Raw genomic sequence first — 18,394 nt, 5'->3', positions numbered from 1 at the left:
ATTTGTGTGTATAAGTGGAGAAGACTCAAGTAAGGGATTTGGGAACTTCAGTTCAGTTGGTAGTATGCCTGACCTACACAGCAAGCAAATTGCTATTCCTGTAAACAAAATCGTGACTTTATTCCCTTTTTACTAAAATAAAGATAAAAACATTTTGTAAGTTAAGGAGAAAAACCTCCCCTCCAAAATCTCATGCGGTCAGAGAATGAAGTTGTAGAGTGGGGCTCTTCAAGGACCACAGATGCTATTTGCCACAAATTGGCAAACCTCTTTTCTGAAGATGGAGACATCCCTATTCCATTCCACTCTGATAGTCAGGCTGTTTCCAGCCATCCTCAGGCTCATGCCTACACAATTACTGCTAAATTGTATTAAATTTTTACTTCAGTATTTTTCTTTAGATGGATGCCTTTAGTCAAGAGAGAATAAGGAATTCTCAGAGGATGCACAGCCACGGGGCTGTGGTACTGAATTCTCTAACATCTTGTAAAGCACTTCCAAATTTCAAGGTAGAAGGTGCTGTATGAGTGAACTTGATAGTAAAGAAATTTGGCAACGAATATCTGCTGTTAAAAAGAAAAAATTAAAAATTTAAAGAATATCCAACTCTGAAATCCTTCAGGAAAAGCTTGCTTTTGTAGCCAAGAGGAACCATTTCATTCTGATAGTTGAAATGTCTTACTTGTACTGCTCATTGAAATTCACATTTCAACAATCAATTAGGAGGATGAAACACAAAGCCCCATGGAAATCATTTTTCAGGCAGCAAGTCATCCCATGCCTAATAAAAAACATTAAAAATGGTATATGACCCCTGTCTTAAATTGCCCCATTAGGATCTATCTCATTGGGAAATGCACCATTCAGAAATAATCTCTTTAAAAATGTGCATATCTTTGGGTTTTATGATAATGAAGATATCATCTGCTTAACTGCTTCCTGGAAAGGGATCTCTAGCTTGGTACTTGGCTGAGGTTTCCTGCCTCACCTGGCAGAGAGAGAAGAGTTACTAAGGTTTTTGTATTATAGATTCTCGTTTGCCAATTCTGGGGCCTCATCAACAATTGATGTCAGTCAGGGTAGCATGATTAGGCCTGAAAGCGTTAGAGATGCTGACATCAACTGGGGGACATGTCCTTTACTCTTGGTATCTGTGAATACATCATCATTTTTCTCCTCGTCTGTTTTTACTTCACTTTGCGGAAGTGTTCACCTTGATTACAAATGCACTTCTAGATCAAAGCTATATATGTCTTTGAAATTATCTGTATTTGAGGTGGGATAAAGCTATTAGGATCATCAGCTTGATCACCTCTTTTTTTGAGGCGAATAAACCAGTTTGTATTCTCAGGGTTCATGGCATTTAGGCCTGAGCTGCATCAGATACCCAAGTCTCGCATCATATTTATAGTTTCAAAACAGATATTTGCAGTGGGATTTAAACCAATAACTTTTTGAGTCCCAAAACACAAGTGCTTTTTCTGCCTGACTCTAGTCCTGCAGGTTAGTGGACGACTTCAATGAACGACATCCTCAAGGGTCCAAGCTTGTCATTGGTGTTGTCCGCAGTGCATATGAAGGGAATTACACCTGCATTGTGACATTCAAGGACCATGGAAGAACATATAATCTCACCAGAACCGTAAAGATGAAGGTGGTAGGTAAGAATGACTTCAAAAAAATATGAGCTGCAGGTGGATAACTACAGAAGTGGTGAAAACTGCTCAAGTCTGTTGGGATCTGTTTGTGGTTGTGTTCAATCTGTGTTACTCAGCTGACTTGTTAGTGCTGTATTTTGGCTTGCTGGGGTCAGCCTTCTGTGACTATTCAAGGCATGTTGTGCTGGAAGCGCCACTCATCACCATGTCAAATACCCCCAGAGGAACACCAAGGGTAACCAGGCTTTGGCTGGTGAGGTGCAGCCCATGAGGTGGTCAGGGGTACCCTCTGCTGGCACATGAGTGCATAACCCTGACACTCGTTTTTGTCTCCACTGCCCTCTGCTCATCATTATTTGTGGGATTGTCCAACCATAGTCTGTTTCTTCCAATCCTCTTGCACTCTCAAAGCCTTTGTGCTGAGCTAGAATGATTTTTCATGGATGGGATTTCAGCCAGTGCATGGGCAGGTCTGCACTTATGGACAAGGGCTTGGCCAACCTGCCAGTGAGTTGTAGATGGAGCTTAAAAACCAAGTGAACAGTAGAGCAAGTTCTGAGCACAAAGGCAATGACAGCTTTAAGTGCAGGATTAAATGCCTATGATGAGAATTGATGTTGACATCTTATTTTTTTTTAGGAGCAGAAATGAATTTCTGGTATATATTGTACTTCATGGAAGATGCTGAGTCTCAGGGGACATGGAGCTCTTCAGATGTGGGAGGCCCTGAGCCTTAAATCTAGACATATCTAAACTTTTGAAGGAGCCTCAAAATCTGCATCTGGCACTGTTTGGGGACTAGGACTAGATTTCCCTTTGCTTGAAATTCTGCATTAGGATTGTATCACAAATTAGATAGCATCATATGTACTGGGGCAGGGGGGCACTGTGAGTAAAGCTGCAGGAGCTTCTCTGTTCTTTCCCACAGGATCTCCAAACAAGGCCTTGCCACCACAGTTCACCTCCCCAAATGAAAAAGTTGTCTACGAACTGGAAGCAGGTAAATGGCAACGCCTACCATCCCTAGGGTTTAGGGATGTACGGCCAGCCAGGCAGAGGCTCTCCTTTCCCTCTGCTTTCCCAGTGCTTCCCTTCACAGAGCAGAGCAGCTGCCACAAGCTGTCTGGCAGATGGTTAGGGGTGCTAGTTCTCCATGGCAGAATAGGAGGGCATAGCTTTAAAGTTAATTTGTGCCCACAGATTTTTTTTTTTTTTAATATTCAGGCATGGAGATAGAGGACTCCAGCAAACTGGAGCAGCTGCAGAAACAGATGAAATGAGAGCTCTTAGTTACTTAGAGCAATTCCTGTAGGACTTAGTGTCAGTCCTGACCCTGGCTGTGGTTTGTTCCAGCCCTCCCTCATTCAGTGCCTTTGTAGCTTCTGCCTTCTGGCCACTTCTTTGCTCATCTCCTCTCCCTCTGGTTACTTCCTAATTAATGACAGCTCTCCATTTGCTGGCCTTACAGTATTGTGTAGTGGGATATTACACCACTTCCTCTACTCCATCTGTTTAGATTGATAGCTCTTTGGAGCAGTTCCCTATGCTGAATGGATTGTGTCCCATTACACTCCTGTAATAAATGTCATGCCAATGGTGATGATTACCAGCAGTCTTCACTCTAAAGCACTACTTCTGAGCTCAGAAGATCAGGCTTCTGCCACACTCTGTGAGCCTTGTGGGCAGATCATAACAATAATATTCAGGCTTCCAAGCCTGATCTTGAAGGGAAGTGGAGTGCCTGAAGGATTGTTTCCACACCAAAATTCTTCTTTTTAAGGTCACTGTCTCCTGTGCAGTTGGAATGCTTAATACTGCCAAGGTTTCCAAGAAGTGGTTGGCGTGGAGCAGCTCTATTTGAGTGTGTCACTTGGTGCAGTCACGGAATTTCTGGAGTATTTAGGAAACCAGGATATTTTTCCTGTTTATTTCTGTCATAAGTCGACATGTCCAGGGTATTAAGCAGACATCAAATGTCTGAAAGTGCGTGTTGACCTTTTTGCTTCCTAAAGGGAGGCAGAGTTTGGCCTGGTAGGGCCACTGGAAAGCTCAGTGTGATGCTATCTGTGCTTTGTAATACTTCATTGTGGCCATTTCTTCCCAGGAGATGATCTTGTTTTGCCCTGTGAGGTCTTTTTCACCTTTCTGAAGGACTCTCGGACTGAGGTGTGGTGGACCATAGATGGAAAGAACACAGATGACATCATGGATGTCAAAGTCACACAAAGGTAACACTTGGTTTGTCTAACTCTGACCTGGGTCCTGCGAAGGGGTATGGGTGCAGGTGGCAGTACCATAGCCTTGCTAGAAACATCTGCAGCATATCTGTGGCTTTTCCAACCAGGAGGAAAGTCTTTAGGCAAATGGTTCAAGGCAAGAAGTGTCAGATCTCCTAAAATCCCATTGCTCTTACATTTCCTCTGCAGGTACTGGGGCCAAATAGTAGTCTAATTTTTCTCTTGCAAGGAAGAGAGTGTAGATCTCCACCTCCCCCTCAGTCAGGAAGCCATGTATCTACTCTGTGCTGCAGTGAGCTCCAGGTAGAAGTCATTTAAACATGAACAGTACCTTGCTTTATAGAAAGGACTGTGGGAGCTTTGTCTCCCATTTCTCATCATCACCCATTCAGATCCTACTACCAGTATAAACAGCTGATGGTACTGTGAGATTTCAGAAACAGGCAGTCACAGATTTGTTTAGAGGAATGCTGTGAAATAGCTTAAATGACAAAATGTTTCAGGAGATAGAGGCTGAAAACAAACGATAGTGTTATGCGTAGTATTGATTAGGAGGAATGCAGAGAGATTCAATTATGTGAAGAATCCAAATGAGGCTCAGAAACTTGTTTACTGGGTTCTGAATTAGATATAGAAGGCTACCTGATTGGTTTGCAAACCATTGTAGAAGATAGAAAGGCAAAAGGAAATACCTGCAAAATGAGAATAACAGTAAGCTCAGGCAGAGAGAGACTTCAAAGTGACTTATCCAGGGTTGCACAGGGAAAGTGGAGTGGAGTTGGATTCTTGAGTTCATGGGATCTATTGGTTTGTAGACAAGAACATTTTTTTTTTTTCTAAAATAAAACGACACATCTGCAGTGGGGAAAAATGAGTGAGTGACTGAATGGCAGAGCTCAGAGGGCTGTGATCAGCTGGTGGTCTAGGTGGAGGCCTGCAGACAGCAGTGTCCCCCAGGGATCAGTACTGGGTTCAGTCTTCTGCAATTTACTCATCAATGACCTGGATGAAGGTCTAAGTGTTCAAGTATGTAATGCTCTAGCTTTCCTCTTGCAGCGAAATTCCTAGACGTTTTGAAGACAAAACTATCATAAGGACTCTAACAGTTGCAAAAGCCACACCAGAGGACTTGAAACGCAATTACACTTGCTATGCCAGAAATGCCAGAGGGGAAAGCCATAGCCAGGCCATAGTGCGCATGAAAGGTAAAGTACTTGCAGAGCATGGTGGTGAATTGAGGTACATTTACACTGGGCTGTCCATCCCGCCTTGAGCCTTGCCCTGCAAAGCAGTAGGGGAACAATTATTTCATTCAGGCTTTTTTTTTTCCCCAACACACACTACTCTTTACGCATAGATGAATTATAGTTGCTTATATTACATCTGGTGGTGGAGATCAAAGTATGCATGTCTCATGTGCCTGTGCCATGATCAACTGGCTGGTGAGAAAGAGAGGGGTAGAACCTTTCTCGCACCATCCATGTACTACAACTGATGCATATTCAAGGGGCTGGGTGGTTTGAAATGATTTCAGACTAGTTGTTTGTGTAAGAGCTGCTGCCTGCTGGCATCCTACAGAAGGGACACTGCACTCTGACATTACGTGAGAAGTAAGGTAATCTGACCATGATGCTCTGTGATTTTACTCTTTATTGTGATAATGCTCCAATCTAGATGCAAGTACTTCAGTGTGGTAGGTACGGACTGCTCAAACTTTATTCAGAGTGCATTTTTTTCCTACATCTTTTTTCTTCAAAGGTATTTCTTCCTATTTGACAGACCCACCTCTCAGTAATAAGAACTGAGCCTTCAGTATAGGTATATATGGTATCATGAGTAAGTGGATATTCTGCTGCTTTATCAACCTAATCTAGAGCTTCAGTACAGCTTGCAGTAGATCAGACCCTCCCCTCCCTTCTCCCATATGAAATCCTGGTCTGCCTTGTGGAGACCATGCTAGACACGTTCTTCCTCCTACTTTTCCCTGTTAGGATGAGAAGGCTCACAGAGATCTATTCTAGAAGAGTTCTTTCTCTTCTTTCTTAGTCCCTGTCCTCTTTCATTTTTAGTCCCATTCATTTGAAATGAACCTTTTCTGGATCACTAGGAAGGAACAATAGACCAAACAGAACTGAAAGACTTGAAGCCATCTGCATCTGTAGTGCATTTACCCTACACAATTCTTCTGGGATGATAATGATTGTATATGTAGCAGCCTTCAAATTCTTTCCCCAGACAGCACTGCCTAAATGCTGTATCTAGTGGACTGGTCTTCTCTATCCTCTTCTCTTCCTCCCACGTTTGCTCCTGCAGCAGTTGAGTGGGTTTGCTCTGAGCAGATTTGGTTACTCACAACCCCTCCTTTCTGCTCTGTTCCACAGAAACTTGCAAGATTCGGCCTCAAGCACTGCTGGCAGAACAACCTTGAACTAAGCTCACTGCAGACCATTCCACTGGGCATAGAAACACCAGGCATCCTAGAACCTAACCCCTTTCCACTTACCTTCCAGTTTTTAGCAAGTAGCTGTATATGTTGGCTGCAGCTATTTCATTACAATAGGTTATATAAGTTTCCAGATTTTTTTTTTCTTGGATGCTTTCCCTTCTTTTCCTTGTACTTCTGCTGCTCATCACATAATGAAACTTGTTAAATTCCTTGCATTTTCTCTTTGGTAATTAAGTTTCTAATAAAATTTAATAGATCTTGAAATTTGGTGATGCTTCCATTCACTCCTCATATCACGCAGTTTGCCAGCATGCATGTGAGCTGCCACGAGTCACTATTAAAAAAAAAAAAAAAGAAGTTGTTGTCCAGGATTGCAGCTTTTTCTGCCATAACACAAAGAAGCAACAGCATCATGACAGATACCATATGAACTGGAAGGGAGGCTGTGATCTTGTTTTGTTGCTCACAGGGTTGTCTTTGTTTGCAAATGCTTCAGCTTTTCTGATATGAACTGATTCTTCCTTTGTGATAGGAAACGGTCAGGTCAAGGCTAGTTATATCCTTGTTGTCATTCTGGGATGCAACACGAGAACTGTGGGTGTGTGATGGGGAGGGAAAGCAGTGGCCATTGCCTTTATGTTGTTGCAGGTGAGCTTTGGCTGACTTCTAGAAGTATGTGTTGCCCAAAGAGGTTGTATATGCTCATGAGATGATCATGTTCATATACTGGCTATGGGCTATGCAAGTGATTTCCATCTATGGGTCTGCTGTCACATGTCTTGCCAGACAAGCTTTGGTTTGGCCACTTTTGTCTGAAGGGCCAGCTTGGCTCTTGGCTTTTATTTCCCAGTGTTCCTCTGCATCATTTGACTACATATAGCATATGCTTGATTCTGCTTAGCTGAAGGTGCGGCCTGTTTGGTAAACCTGGCCTCTTGTTCTTTTTTGCATCCAGTTGCAGCACCGAAGTACACTGTGGAGCTGGCCTGTGGACTGGGAGCAACCATCCTGCTCGTCGTGGTGCTGATTGTCATCTATCATGTTTATTGGCTTGAAATGGTCCTCTTCTATCGAGCTCATTTTGGAACAGATGAAACCATTCTAGGTAAGGAGTTAAAGGGCTTATTTTATAAGTAAATGCCTGGCTTCTCAGATTCTATGCAGGGGTTCTCAAATCAGGAGCGATTTGCTTTAAAATGTGGGAAGGCATCCAGAAGGCTGAGATAATTAAGCATCCTTCTTCCTCAGTATGACCACATCTTACTGTGTTACTGTTTCTCTTTGTGGTGATGTTGCTGCAGTCTTTTGTCTTCAGCAGCCCAGTGGTGTCTGGGTATCTTCACATTCAGTCTGGGCTATCAGAGGCAGCACTGCTGCCTTAGAGCTATGGAAATTGATGTCTTGACCTGGGCTCAAATTGATATATAAATATATATATCAATATATATCAGTTATATAATTTATATTGACTTTCCCCTTAAGAAAATCAAAGACTCAGCATGCGCAGTATCACAAGTGTTTCTTCTGCTGTTTGTATTTCTCTGCACTCTCTCAATGCTCAGATGGGAAGGAGTACGATGTGTATGTGTCCTATGCACGCAACGCGGAGGAGGAAGAATTTGTGCTGCTGACGCTGCGAGGAGTCCTGGAAAATGAGTTTGGGTACAAGCTGTGTATCTTCGACAGAGACAGCCTCCCTGGGGGAAGTGAGTACTTCACAGGGGGCTGTGAAACTCCTCTTCTTTATTGGTTCTTTGAGGTACTGATCATAAACTCATAGAATGAGTGGGTTGGGTTGGAAGGAACCTTAAAGATCAAGTTCCAGTCCCCTTGCAGGGGTAACTGATGAGAGCTGGTCATTCCAGACTACCTTTTAACCTCCCCATCTCCAAGAACAATTTTTTGTTGGTATCTTCTAATGTTTTTGCTGCATGTGACAATGTCACAGATGTCCACAGAAGATTTTCTGATGGCCTGGAACAAGCGGTGGCTGTGGTCATTTCACTTGCTTTCCCCAAGAGTGATGTGTGGAAGTAGTGGTTTTATCAGCACAGAGGAAACATCCACTGACATTCACACAACCTCTGAGCTGTTTTAGGAAAGGGGGATGAAGTCAAGACTTTAAAAAATAAGTGAATAGAGAAGTGTGATGCCGCACTGGGCTACTAGCTCACCAGAAGTGCCAGCTTCAGGGAGGTGTGGAGTGTGCTGTACCAGCCTCTCTGAGATGATAACGTGCCCTCCCAGGAGGCCTGCTACTCACCTTCATTAATTAGAAAATCTGTGTCTAACATAGCATAAAATTAGTTGTTATGGTTAAGAATATTTTGTTGCATGTAGGATGTAGAAAGTCACCCAGAATGGAAGTTTGTGAAACTGGCACTGACAGAGCATCTTCCACCTCTCAGCTGCCTAAGATTGCTGTGGGCCAGAAGCATACTCACCAACTTCATGTCACTCTTTCTGCTGGAGAGTTGCGTTTTCTTTCCAGCACTGCAATCTTGAGCTCCCTTGCCCTTCACCATCACTAAAAGGTGCTCCTATCCCAGCTCACTGCCACTCCCAGCCTCAATCCAGTGAGCTCTGAAGACCAGCCCAGCTGAGTTCTATCTTGCTGGCACATGGCTGCAGTTAGCAATGCTGCTGGATCCTCCCCACTGCATCTGAGCTAGGATTTGACTGATCTTCTTGAGGAAGCAGAGCAGACCAGAAAATAGCTTTTGGCAGCTGGTGCCATGCCTCTGGAGTGTACATCTGTGTTGCTGGGAGAGTTATGTTGTCCTTGGTGAAGGAACAGTAGGAGATTGATTATCCTATGACTTTGCTGACAGGAACTAATCAAATGTGCTTGACAGCTAAATGAAGTTGCCTGTCAGTGTTATTTTATTCTCCATTATGTTTTCTGACCACTCAGGAACATTCCGTTGTCAATGCAGTGTGGGAGACCCTGCAGCAGCAAGAGCAAGCACTGGGATTTGTGCTTACAGGGGATTTTCACATTAATTACAGAAAGGTGGCTAAGGACAATCTACACGCAGGTTTTAGAAAATCAAAGACGATCCACAGTTACCATGATATTGTCATTTTTGGGTGCATAATTAAAAATCCTCTGAATGGTTTACATGTCACTTTTAGCAACACTGAGATCTACTTTCATCAATGGTAGCAACAGGAACAACTAGTGTAAAGTTGCTTGATATAACAGTATTTCCAAAGTAAATTAACCCACGAGAAACATAGAGATTCCTCTATGGGATCATGGGCTAGGAGTTCTTACAGAGCTTGAGAAGCACCAGCATGGTCTTTGGAAAGAGCATCTGAGGTATTTCATCATCCCCTTCTAAAACCTATGTGGAATCATGTGAGCAGCTCAGCAGCCTGTTCTCAGCCATCACTAACCACCCTGATGTTTCTTTCCCCCAGTTGTCACAGACGAAACCCTGAGCTTCATCCAGAAAAGCCAACGTCTGCTTGTTGTCCTGAGCCCCAACTACGTCATGCAGGGAACACAGGCCCTGCTGGAGCTCAAGGCTGGTCTAGAGAACATGGCTTCCAAGGGCAACATCAAAGTTATTCTAGTGCAGTACAAAGTCATCAAGAAGAGCAAAGTGAAGGAGCTGAAGCAGGCCAAGGCGGCCTTGACTATCATTAAATGGAAAGGAGAGAAATCGAAGTTCCCAAAGGGCAGGTTCTGGAAAGAGCTACAGCTGGAACTGCCAGTAAAAAAAATTATCAGGAGTTCGAGCCTTGATCGGCAAGAGCCCTCATATGTCTCCCTAAGAAATGTTTGATGCCATCAGCAAAAAAACAAACAAAAAAATCACCCACAAAACAGAAAATCCCACAAAAAATATAGAAGTTAAGCTAGGGACTAGGAAGGAGCTCAGGCTGGGTCTATGTCCCAAGTGTTTCAGAGGACAGTCGTGCCTCCCTACAGCTTTTCTACTGTCCTGGCAGTAGAAAGACCAAAGATACATACACTTCTCTCTGTGATTGCACACCCTTGTAATGAACCACAGAAGCCTTGGTCTCAGGGTCTATATCTGGGGTCTTCAGATGGGGTGCAGCCAGCACCTTGTCATAATGTGGCCTTTGTACATGCCAGTACTTCTTGATCCAGTTCCTATGGGACATTCCTTAGATTCCAAGACAGGGCTTCTTTCCTCTTCTCCATTCACTCCCTTCTGATTGTTGGTCCCTATAGCAGAGGCTAGGGTTCAATTTGAATGGAATATAGAGCCTTTCATTTTGACCTGGGCAGCAATAAACCAGATGAGATTTAACAAAAGTAAGTGTAGAATTTTGCACCTGGGAAGGAATAACTGAGTATCAATACAGATTGGAGGATGACCTGCTGGAGAGGAGCTTTAGGGAGAAGGACCTGGGAGTCCTTGGATGACAGTTTGGTGTTGAGTCAGCAGTGCCCTGGGATCCTGGGGTGCATTAAAAGGAGCATGGCCAGCAGGTCAAGGGAGGTGATCCTCCCCCTCTACTCTGCCCTGGACAGCCTCACCTGGAGTACTGTATCCAGTTCTGGGTACAAAAAAGACAGGGATCTCCTTGAGAGGGGCAAGCGGAAGGCCACAAAGATGATAAAGGGCCCGGAGCATCTCTCCTATGAGGAAAGGCTGAGTGAAGTGGGTCTTTTCAGCCTTGAGAAAAGAAGACTCAGAAGTGATCTTATTAATGTTTATAAGTATCTTAAGTGTGGGAGTCAGAGACACGGCCAACATCTTTTCAGCAGTCTGTAAGGTTAGGGCAAAGGGAAACAGCCATAAACTTGAGCATAGGAAATTTTGGACCAGTATGCAAGGGAACTTCTTTACAGTGAGGATGATGGAGCACTGTACCAGGCTGCCTAGGGAGGTTGTGGATTCTTCTTCTCTGGAGATATTCAAGACCTACCTGAATGCCTACCTGTGTAGCGTGCTGTAGGGGGCCTGCTTTGCAGGGGGGTTGGACTCGATGATCTCTGGAGATCCCTTCCAACCCCTACAATGCTGTGATCAGTGTCCCAGCCCTGTAATCCTGATTGCTGTGGGACTGCACATTTCTGCATTGGTGGGGGAAGCATAAACTCTTGAAGCTCCTCATCTTCTCTATAGAAACAGTTACAGATAGTTTAGCAATGTGGAATTGCTGTGTACGTATATGTTGTTTGAAACGTGCTCTTCTAGGTGCTATTTGTATTGTAGCATTTCTACTAATAAGTGGTCTGTCTCTAGGACTCTCCAATCTTCTGATCATCTTAAATCTTTCAAGGCTGTAATGTTTGTAATCTAGGGAATAGCTCCCACTAGCACAGGCCATGGAGCATCTTTGAGAGGTGCTTCTTTGAAGAGTAAGCTCAGGGATTTCACAAGCACTGCAAGGAACCCCAGTATACTACTGAACCCACCTGCTGTCTCTGTGCTGCTGGCTGGGGAAAGCATTGTGCATGGTGCTGCTGAAAGCTTTGAGAGAACAGTGATTATATGCCCAACTCTCCAGGGAATCCAGCAAAAGTACTTGAGCTCATTGAAAGCACTATCCAGCTGGGTAAGACTTGGTGTGCTCTGCCTGGGTCTGAATAACGTAGCTGTTTGTCATTTGGGGCTGAGGTTTAAACTGGGCTTGGTTTTTCACAGCAAACTTCCACTCCTCTTGTTTCCAATTGCTGAACAGGAAGTGTATTTCAGGTTCTGCAATTTTTGCACAAAATGGAAGTATGGAACCCACTGAGTACAAGCCCTTGCTTCAATAGAAGGCAAGAAGCATAGGAAAATACCTATGGATTAACCCCCAGCATACAAGCCTTTCAGCACAGGACTGGGGGTGTCCCTTGTAGGACAGACCAAAGCACAGCAGGACCCTGGCATTGATTGGTGCTGTTATTCATAACGTTTTCACGTAATACTACAAGCTCCAGGGGTGTCTATTCTCCTGCAGCTCCCCATACAAGGGCCTTCTCACTTAATTGTGGTATTCAGTACTACACACACTAAGTGCATGCTTATTTTTTTTGTAGATAATGGGTGCTCCTGAGTCGCTTCTGACTCATGGTTTCTCTCTGTTGGTGCTCAATAGGTGAAGCATAGCTATTGATAATGGCATTAAAAAAGCACTATCAGGTGGTGTCTATGCACTATTCACTCAGCTGGCAGTGAGCTTTGAGGGTATGCTGGGGATCAGCCCAGCCCAGCCTTGAAGGCTGAATCCTAGAGTCAGCAAAGGCCTTGCTTGTAGCCTTTCACGCTTAACAGTGTTGTGGCAGGGCAGTGGGCAGCCCCAGCCACCTGCATCACTGGGGCAAATACTGTACTAATGTAGAACATGTAGCAATTCCTTTTTTCCCACCTCCTTTTCCATCCCTTACCCACTCTCTCCCTCACTCACAAAGCAAGTAAGTTTTGCTTTAAGCATGTGAAAAATTGCAGTCAGCTTCACTGAAGGTTATGGAACTCCTCATCTGCTCCGGACACGTAAAAGCTTTGCTGTTGCTGAACCTTCTTTCCATAGTGGTTGGTGTAGAGGCAGAGCTGCTCCCCACACTCCAGCAAGCTTCATTGGCAGGAGGTAGCAACCAAGGCCATGCTAAGCTTCGTGAACCCATTGTAGCTGCATCATTTTGCCCAGCTTTTCATTTCTGTTAGAGATTTTGGTATCCCTGTGATCAGCTGCAAGATATTCAGGCAAAGGAAAGGACAAAGCAAGACTGTGTTAGACTCTAATTTGATTGTTAAAAATTTGACTTAAAAATAAACATCACCATGGATCTCATGGGAATCTTCCAGGCCAGGGATGGCCCCCAGTTCCTGCCGCAGTATTGACCTGAGAACTGCTCTGGTACACCTACCATTTCATCCAGTGCTCCATCTGGTTTCCATGATGGCTTCTGTCACAATGTCTGTCCAGTTCACTTGATTCTTTTGTGTCTCCGTGCCTTAACCTAACATTTATCAACATGCAGCTCATACAGAGTTTCTCATTGTTATTTCCTAGAGAAACAGCCTTGCACGAATTGGAAATAATATTTCTTTCCTTATACTGTTTGATGTCACATAGCCGTTACAGAGTTTTCTCTTTTCTGTATATTTTTGCCTTTGTGTTATTTGGTCTGTGAAGTGTCAGTATTATTTTATTTTGCTTTTCAATAAAACATTTTCACCTTTGCATTTCAGTCCTTGTGCATTTGTCATGAGTATCATTTTCCTCCCCATTACATCTACAAAAGGGTGTTAAAGAAAGATGTATGTAGTCTAAATATCAGGATTGTTTGGGGATGCTGTTTTAGAGGGGGGAATGGCTGTCTCATGATGTGCCTGTGCAGATCACGTGTCACCCAGAAGTGAATATGCACACACAGAAAGCCTCTAACCCATAGAGCAATCACAGGATGGAAAAATGGGAAGGAAACACCATCCTTTAGCATGAGAAGCTGAACAATGAGCTGGAGTTTTGGAAGTGTGTCTGCCTTATGCAGAGAAATCAGACCTATCTTAGGCTGCTTTGCCCATCACCTTCAGATACCTGGACTAGAAAAGTTTGTCAGTGGTTTTTTTTCCTTCTTTTTCTCATCTGAGCTACTTTCTTAACTTTTTCCTTTGACTGTATGGTAGCAGGTAAGTTCAGAGAAAGCCCAAGACCTGAAGACCACTAGTGAAACAAGTGGAACCATAGAATCTTTTGAGTTGGAAGGGACCTCTAAAGATCATCTAGTCCAATTCCCCTGAAGTGAACAGGGAAACACTTGTGGTGGTCTCACATGTCTTCATCAGCCAAGTCCAAAGGCATCCCATTCTCAGGAATAAAACATATCTTCAGAAATTTGAACATCTTGCCTGTGAAAATAAAATGAGTCTCAAAATGTTGCAAATTTAAAATGAATAAAAGAAAACCATCACTGTCAGCTCAGTGAAAACACGATTTCAGCAGTTTTGGAATCATTCACATTAGTTGAACCTGTTCTTTGTGTGCAGGTAGGTGGAACAGGTGACCTCCCAGGGGCTGCTTCTGCCTACGTTTCTCTGTGATTCTGTGATTCCACTTTCAAAAAGAAAGACCTTTCAAGCCAGCAAAGGAGCTTTTTCTTTCAGAAGATGTTGAAGCTTGGCTGATTTCAAAATAGATCTCAGTTAGTTATAGAAAGGTTTGAATGAGGCCTGGACTCAGTCAATTAGGAGATTGGTGCAGATTCTTTATACCTTTGAAATAGAGTGGTTAGAGCATTCTGCAGCTTTAAGTGACAATTCTGACAGAGCTGGCTTTATCATCTACTTCTGGTTTCAATGAATCAGTGTTTTCCTGTATATGGGGGGGATGGGGGTGGGGGGAATCCCCATAAAACTTTTGTACAAATTCAATTCAAATTCCATTGTTAAAGAACAAAACAAAGTGCCCTACTTCCTCCATTAGGATATTAAGGCTTAATTGTTCAATCATTTTTCTTATCCTAAGTTCCTAGTCCCCAAATAATCTAGGGACAGTGTGGTTTACAGCTAGTCATGTCTTTGAAGAAACATTTATTTTTATGGTCTTAAAATAAGACGCATTCAGGTGCAACACAGTGCACCTACTGCTGTGAGATAAGGAAACAGAGAGAGCCAAGGACTGCAAGAATGACAGCATGGCCATCATGTAGAAGGAGTGGTATTGTTATTTATATGAACCTCAGCTGACAGAAGGGAGTTGGACGCTGCTGCCATTCCTCTGCGGGGCAAAGACCTGGTCCCTCTGCAGGCTTGAAGCTGAGCTCTCTTCACTGCCACAACCATTCACATACCAGGAGGCTTTTCTTGCTGCTTAGCCAGTGCTCCTGTCCTGCTCAAACACTCTATGTCCTCAGGTACCCCCCATTGCCAGCACCAGCATGCAGGAAGTGGGTGGCTGTATATACTTTTTTTTTTTTAAGTTTTACGGTTCTGTTAATCAGCTGGAGTTAATTGCTAAGTGCCACAGCCCTATTAATTCCCATCCTTTCTGCTGCTCACCCATTAGCCATGACACCTTCAATATGCTTACCGCATCCCAAACCATAGATAGAACTTCAAGGACATCCTTCAGGTTTGCTGTTTTTCAGTGCTCGTAATGAAAGAGATGCTGCCCTTGTCTGGCATCGTTTCAACCAAGCATCTTGCTGAGCTGTACAAGCTCCAATCAACCCCAAGAAAAGCTTCGAAGGACAGTATTTTCATCCCCCCACATTGCAGAGAGGGGATTTGATGGGGACATTTAAGGCTGACATTTTCCGCTTTCTAAGTTTGGAAGCTTCCATTTTGGGATGAGCAGCGTGAGAGGGAAGGAGGCGGGCCTTAGCCTTGGTGGCATGGTGGGGCAATTGGTTCCCCTTGGTGCTAGGGGCTGCCCGAGCAGCAGGCAGGTGATCCCAACCAAGACTTTTGTTTTACAAAACTCCCCTGGGCAGCAGCGATGCCATGCAGTGCTGAATCACAGTATGGTCCTGGCTTGTCCTGTTGTTCTGGCCACTCATTTACCACTTCAGCCTTCTCAAAAGCCAAATGCAAAGCAAAAATGCTGATATTGCTCCTGCAGGCCCAGCTGGCAGGTGTGCAGGTCACCAAGTAGAAATTCACTGGGCTTGTGCCAGGCCTTCGGTGGGGAGGGGGAGATCTACGCAGGTTTGCCATCAAACAGCTTCCTCTGGCTTTTCTCTCCCTGCACCCCAACCCTTTTGCACCCCAACTCCTCTCCCTTATGCTCTTAGATACCACCGAAGCGGTGTTTGACTTCATCCAGAGGAGCCGCAGGATGATCGTGGTGCTGAGCCCTGATTACCTGACGGAGAAGAGCATCAGCCTGCTGGAGTTCAAGCTGGGCATCATGTGCCAGAACACCATCGCCACCAAGCTCATCGTGGTGGAGTACAGGCCGCTGCAGTGCACCCACCCCAGCATCCTCCAGCTGAAGGAGTCCGTCTCCTTCGTCACCTGGAAGGGAGAGAAGTCCAAGCGCTCGGGCTCGCACTTCTGGAAGGCCTTGCGTCTTGCGCTGCCACTGCGCAGCCTGAGTGCTGGCTCTGGCTGGAACGAGAGCTGCTCCTCCCAGTCTGACATCAGCCCTGATCCCGTCCAGAGAAGAAAGAGCCGGTTGAAAGGTCGGCCTGAGCCACAGGGAGCCCTCACGCCCCCAGTCTCCACACCGAAGGCCAAGCACTGGGCATCACGCTTCTTGATCTGCCAATGCTGTGGGACCTACTGCCATGGTGGCAGCAGACTGAAGCGCAAGCGGCGGGCAGTGGCTGAGCCCAGGTGGGAAACCCACCTCTGCAAGGCTGAAGGGCGGGGAGGGCCAGGCAGGAGCCGCCCCGAGCCCCTGCCTGCACAGGGCCCAGCTCTCGCCCTCTGCCATTACAGCGACCTATCAAACAACAATGACTTCTACGTCCTCTAGCTGGGAGACGGAGCTTGGTGGCACTACAGTTGCTAGGCCCATGGAAGACATTCACTGGAGCCTCTGATGTGACATTTATGCAGTATCAGAGGCAGACACGGTGTCTTTCTACATTGCCTCGCTCACTGTCAGGCACAAAGGACTGCAGCAACATCCCAGCTGTCTCGCTGCTGCTGATCTGAGCCAGGGACCTTCAATGGCACGCAGAGCAGCAGTCAGGGCTGCCTATGTTGGCGAGCCCTTCTTAATTACAACGCAAAGTGGAGCTGAACATGCCTGAGCATCTCCTCAGCATTTCTTGTGGAAGGGCAGGTCCTGCTGGCAGGGTGGGATGGATGCAGGGATGCAGGAAGGGAGGTAGAAGCGGTGTATATGGGGGGAACACCCAGGGAAGGAGAAGGCTGCAGGGTTTTGCAAACAACACTTTGCTAATGAGCTCAATGGGAGCCCAGCCGTGCAGGAGTGCACCGTGCAGCACGGTGCTTTATCCACTGTGGTTTAAAAGAACTTGGTCAAGCCTTTTAAATCCCTTCTCTCCGAATAAAAGTGCGTTCTTTAACCTGCTGTTGTTACCTGTGGTCTGAGGAAATGATAAGTGCTGGAGCCTTGCTCACCAGGCAGCACCTGTGAGGTGATTTGCCCACTCTGATGGAGGACACCCTGGTTCCAGTGCTCCCAGTCTCATCCTGGGCTTGGTCCCCTCCTGGCTTCTCCAGTGATGAATTTGTTCTGCAGCTGTATGTCTGGTTCTGGTCAGTCTGAATGTTCTCTCTTGGGTTTCCAAGTACATTTCTATATTTTTCCTGCCTTGGAAATGTGAGCGGAACCCTCTGGGTACACAGAGCGTGTGGCTGCCAGAACAGACCCCGATTTGATGTCCTCAGATGCAACCCTGATGAAATTGCTTGAGCAATTCTCTAAAGCCACATTTCATCCATGTTGATACTGCTGAAGTCATTATGATTCATACACCATTTTCCTTCTCTCACCAGCATATCTCCCCCAGCAGTGCCCCCTCTTTTTTTCAACCCTTTCTTTCAGATATCAAGCAAAGCTGATGGCTTTCCTGTTACAAGGCACTGTAAGCTGAATCTTACCAGCCCTGCTGCAGCAGACCAAGGAAATGGAAACCAAAGCACTGGTGCTGAGTAGACCTAAGTAAAATAAAGGCAAAAATACTCTACCAGCTCATGAGAGATAGAATATTAGACTCCAAAGAACTCTCCAGGCATGGGTTTCTTGGTAATCTCAGGCAGGTGCATTTTAAATGGCTCAGATGTTTTGTCCATATGTGGCCATTCTGAATGATGAAATAGGATGGGAGTGAACGAGATGTTTGAAAAGTGAGCTGATAAACTGCAAAATGCTTTGTGAGAAGTTATGAAAATAATTTTAATTGGTTAAATGGTTCAATTTGCCCTGAACTAGGCTGTCAGTGAGTCTGGCAGAACTGAAAACGGGAGTGACAGGATTCAAATAGCTTGCAATTAATCAACCTCCAGAGCCAAACTTTGCTACTCATTGGCATATAAACAGCCTTTATTTACTATGGCTGCTCCAAAAGTAATGCCACCTATTTTGTGATATTGGTGGATGATGTCAGAAGCAGGTATCAGTGGTATGGCAGTGGAGATTGATCCTTCCCACCAATACTCTATTACATT

At 44.9% G+C, this 18,394-nt stretch overlaps 1 protein-coding gene across 3 annotated transcripts in view; it reads left to right on the top strand.

Annotated features, from left to right (window-relative positions):
* The window catches only part of IL1RAP (interleukin 1 receptor accessory protein), a 40,238-nt gene extending 23,027 nt beyond the window's left edge, over positions 1 to 17,211 (top strand). Inside the window, exons 5-11 of one of the 3 annotated variants that reach the window (XM_031555148.1) lie at positions 1,496 to 1,661; positions 2,587 to 2,658; positions 3,763 to 3,886; positions 4,952 to 5,100; positions 7,297 to 7,446; positions 7,904 to 8,047; positions 16,045 to 17,211. In XM_031555148.1, the coding sequence (XP_031411008.1) occupies positions 1,496 to 1,661; positions 2,587 to 2,658; positions 3,763 to 3,886; positions 4,952 to 5,100; positions 7,297 to 7,446; positions 7,904 to 8,047; positions 16,045 to 16,730 (1,491 nt within the window). In that variant the 3' untranslated portion in view covers positions 16,731 to 17,211. Of the gene's footprint in view, positions 1 to 1,495; positions 1,662 to 2,586; positions 2,659 to 3,762; positions 3,887 to 4,951; positions 5,101 to 6,276; positions 6,610 to 7,296; positions 7,447 to 7,903; positions 8,048 to 9,764; positions 10,480 to 16,044 lie in introns of those variants that run through there. The other 2 variants (XM_010716740.3, XM_010716741.3) reach the window with 2 other exon arrangements.
* The last annotated feature ends 1,183 nt before the right edge of the window (positions 17,212 to 18,394 follow it).

The sequence above is a fragment of the Meleagris gallopavo genome, chromosome 11, assembly GCF_000146605.3.
Source record: "Meleagris gallopavo isolate NT-WF06-2002-E0010 breed Aviagen turkey brand Nicholas breeding stock chromosome 11, Turkey_5.1, whole genome shotgun sequence".
NCBI lineage: Eukaryota > Metazoa > Chordata > Aves > Galliformes > Phasianidae > Meleagris > Meleagris gallopavo.
This window is presented reverse-complemented; position numbering and strand designations above follow the sequence as displayed.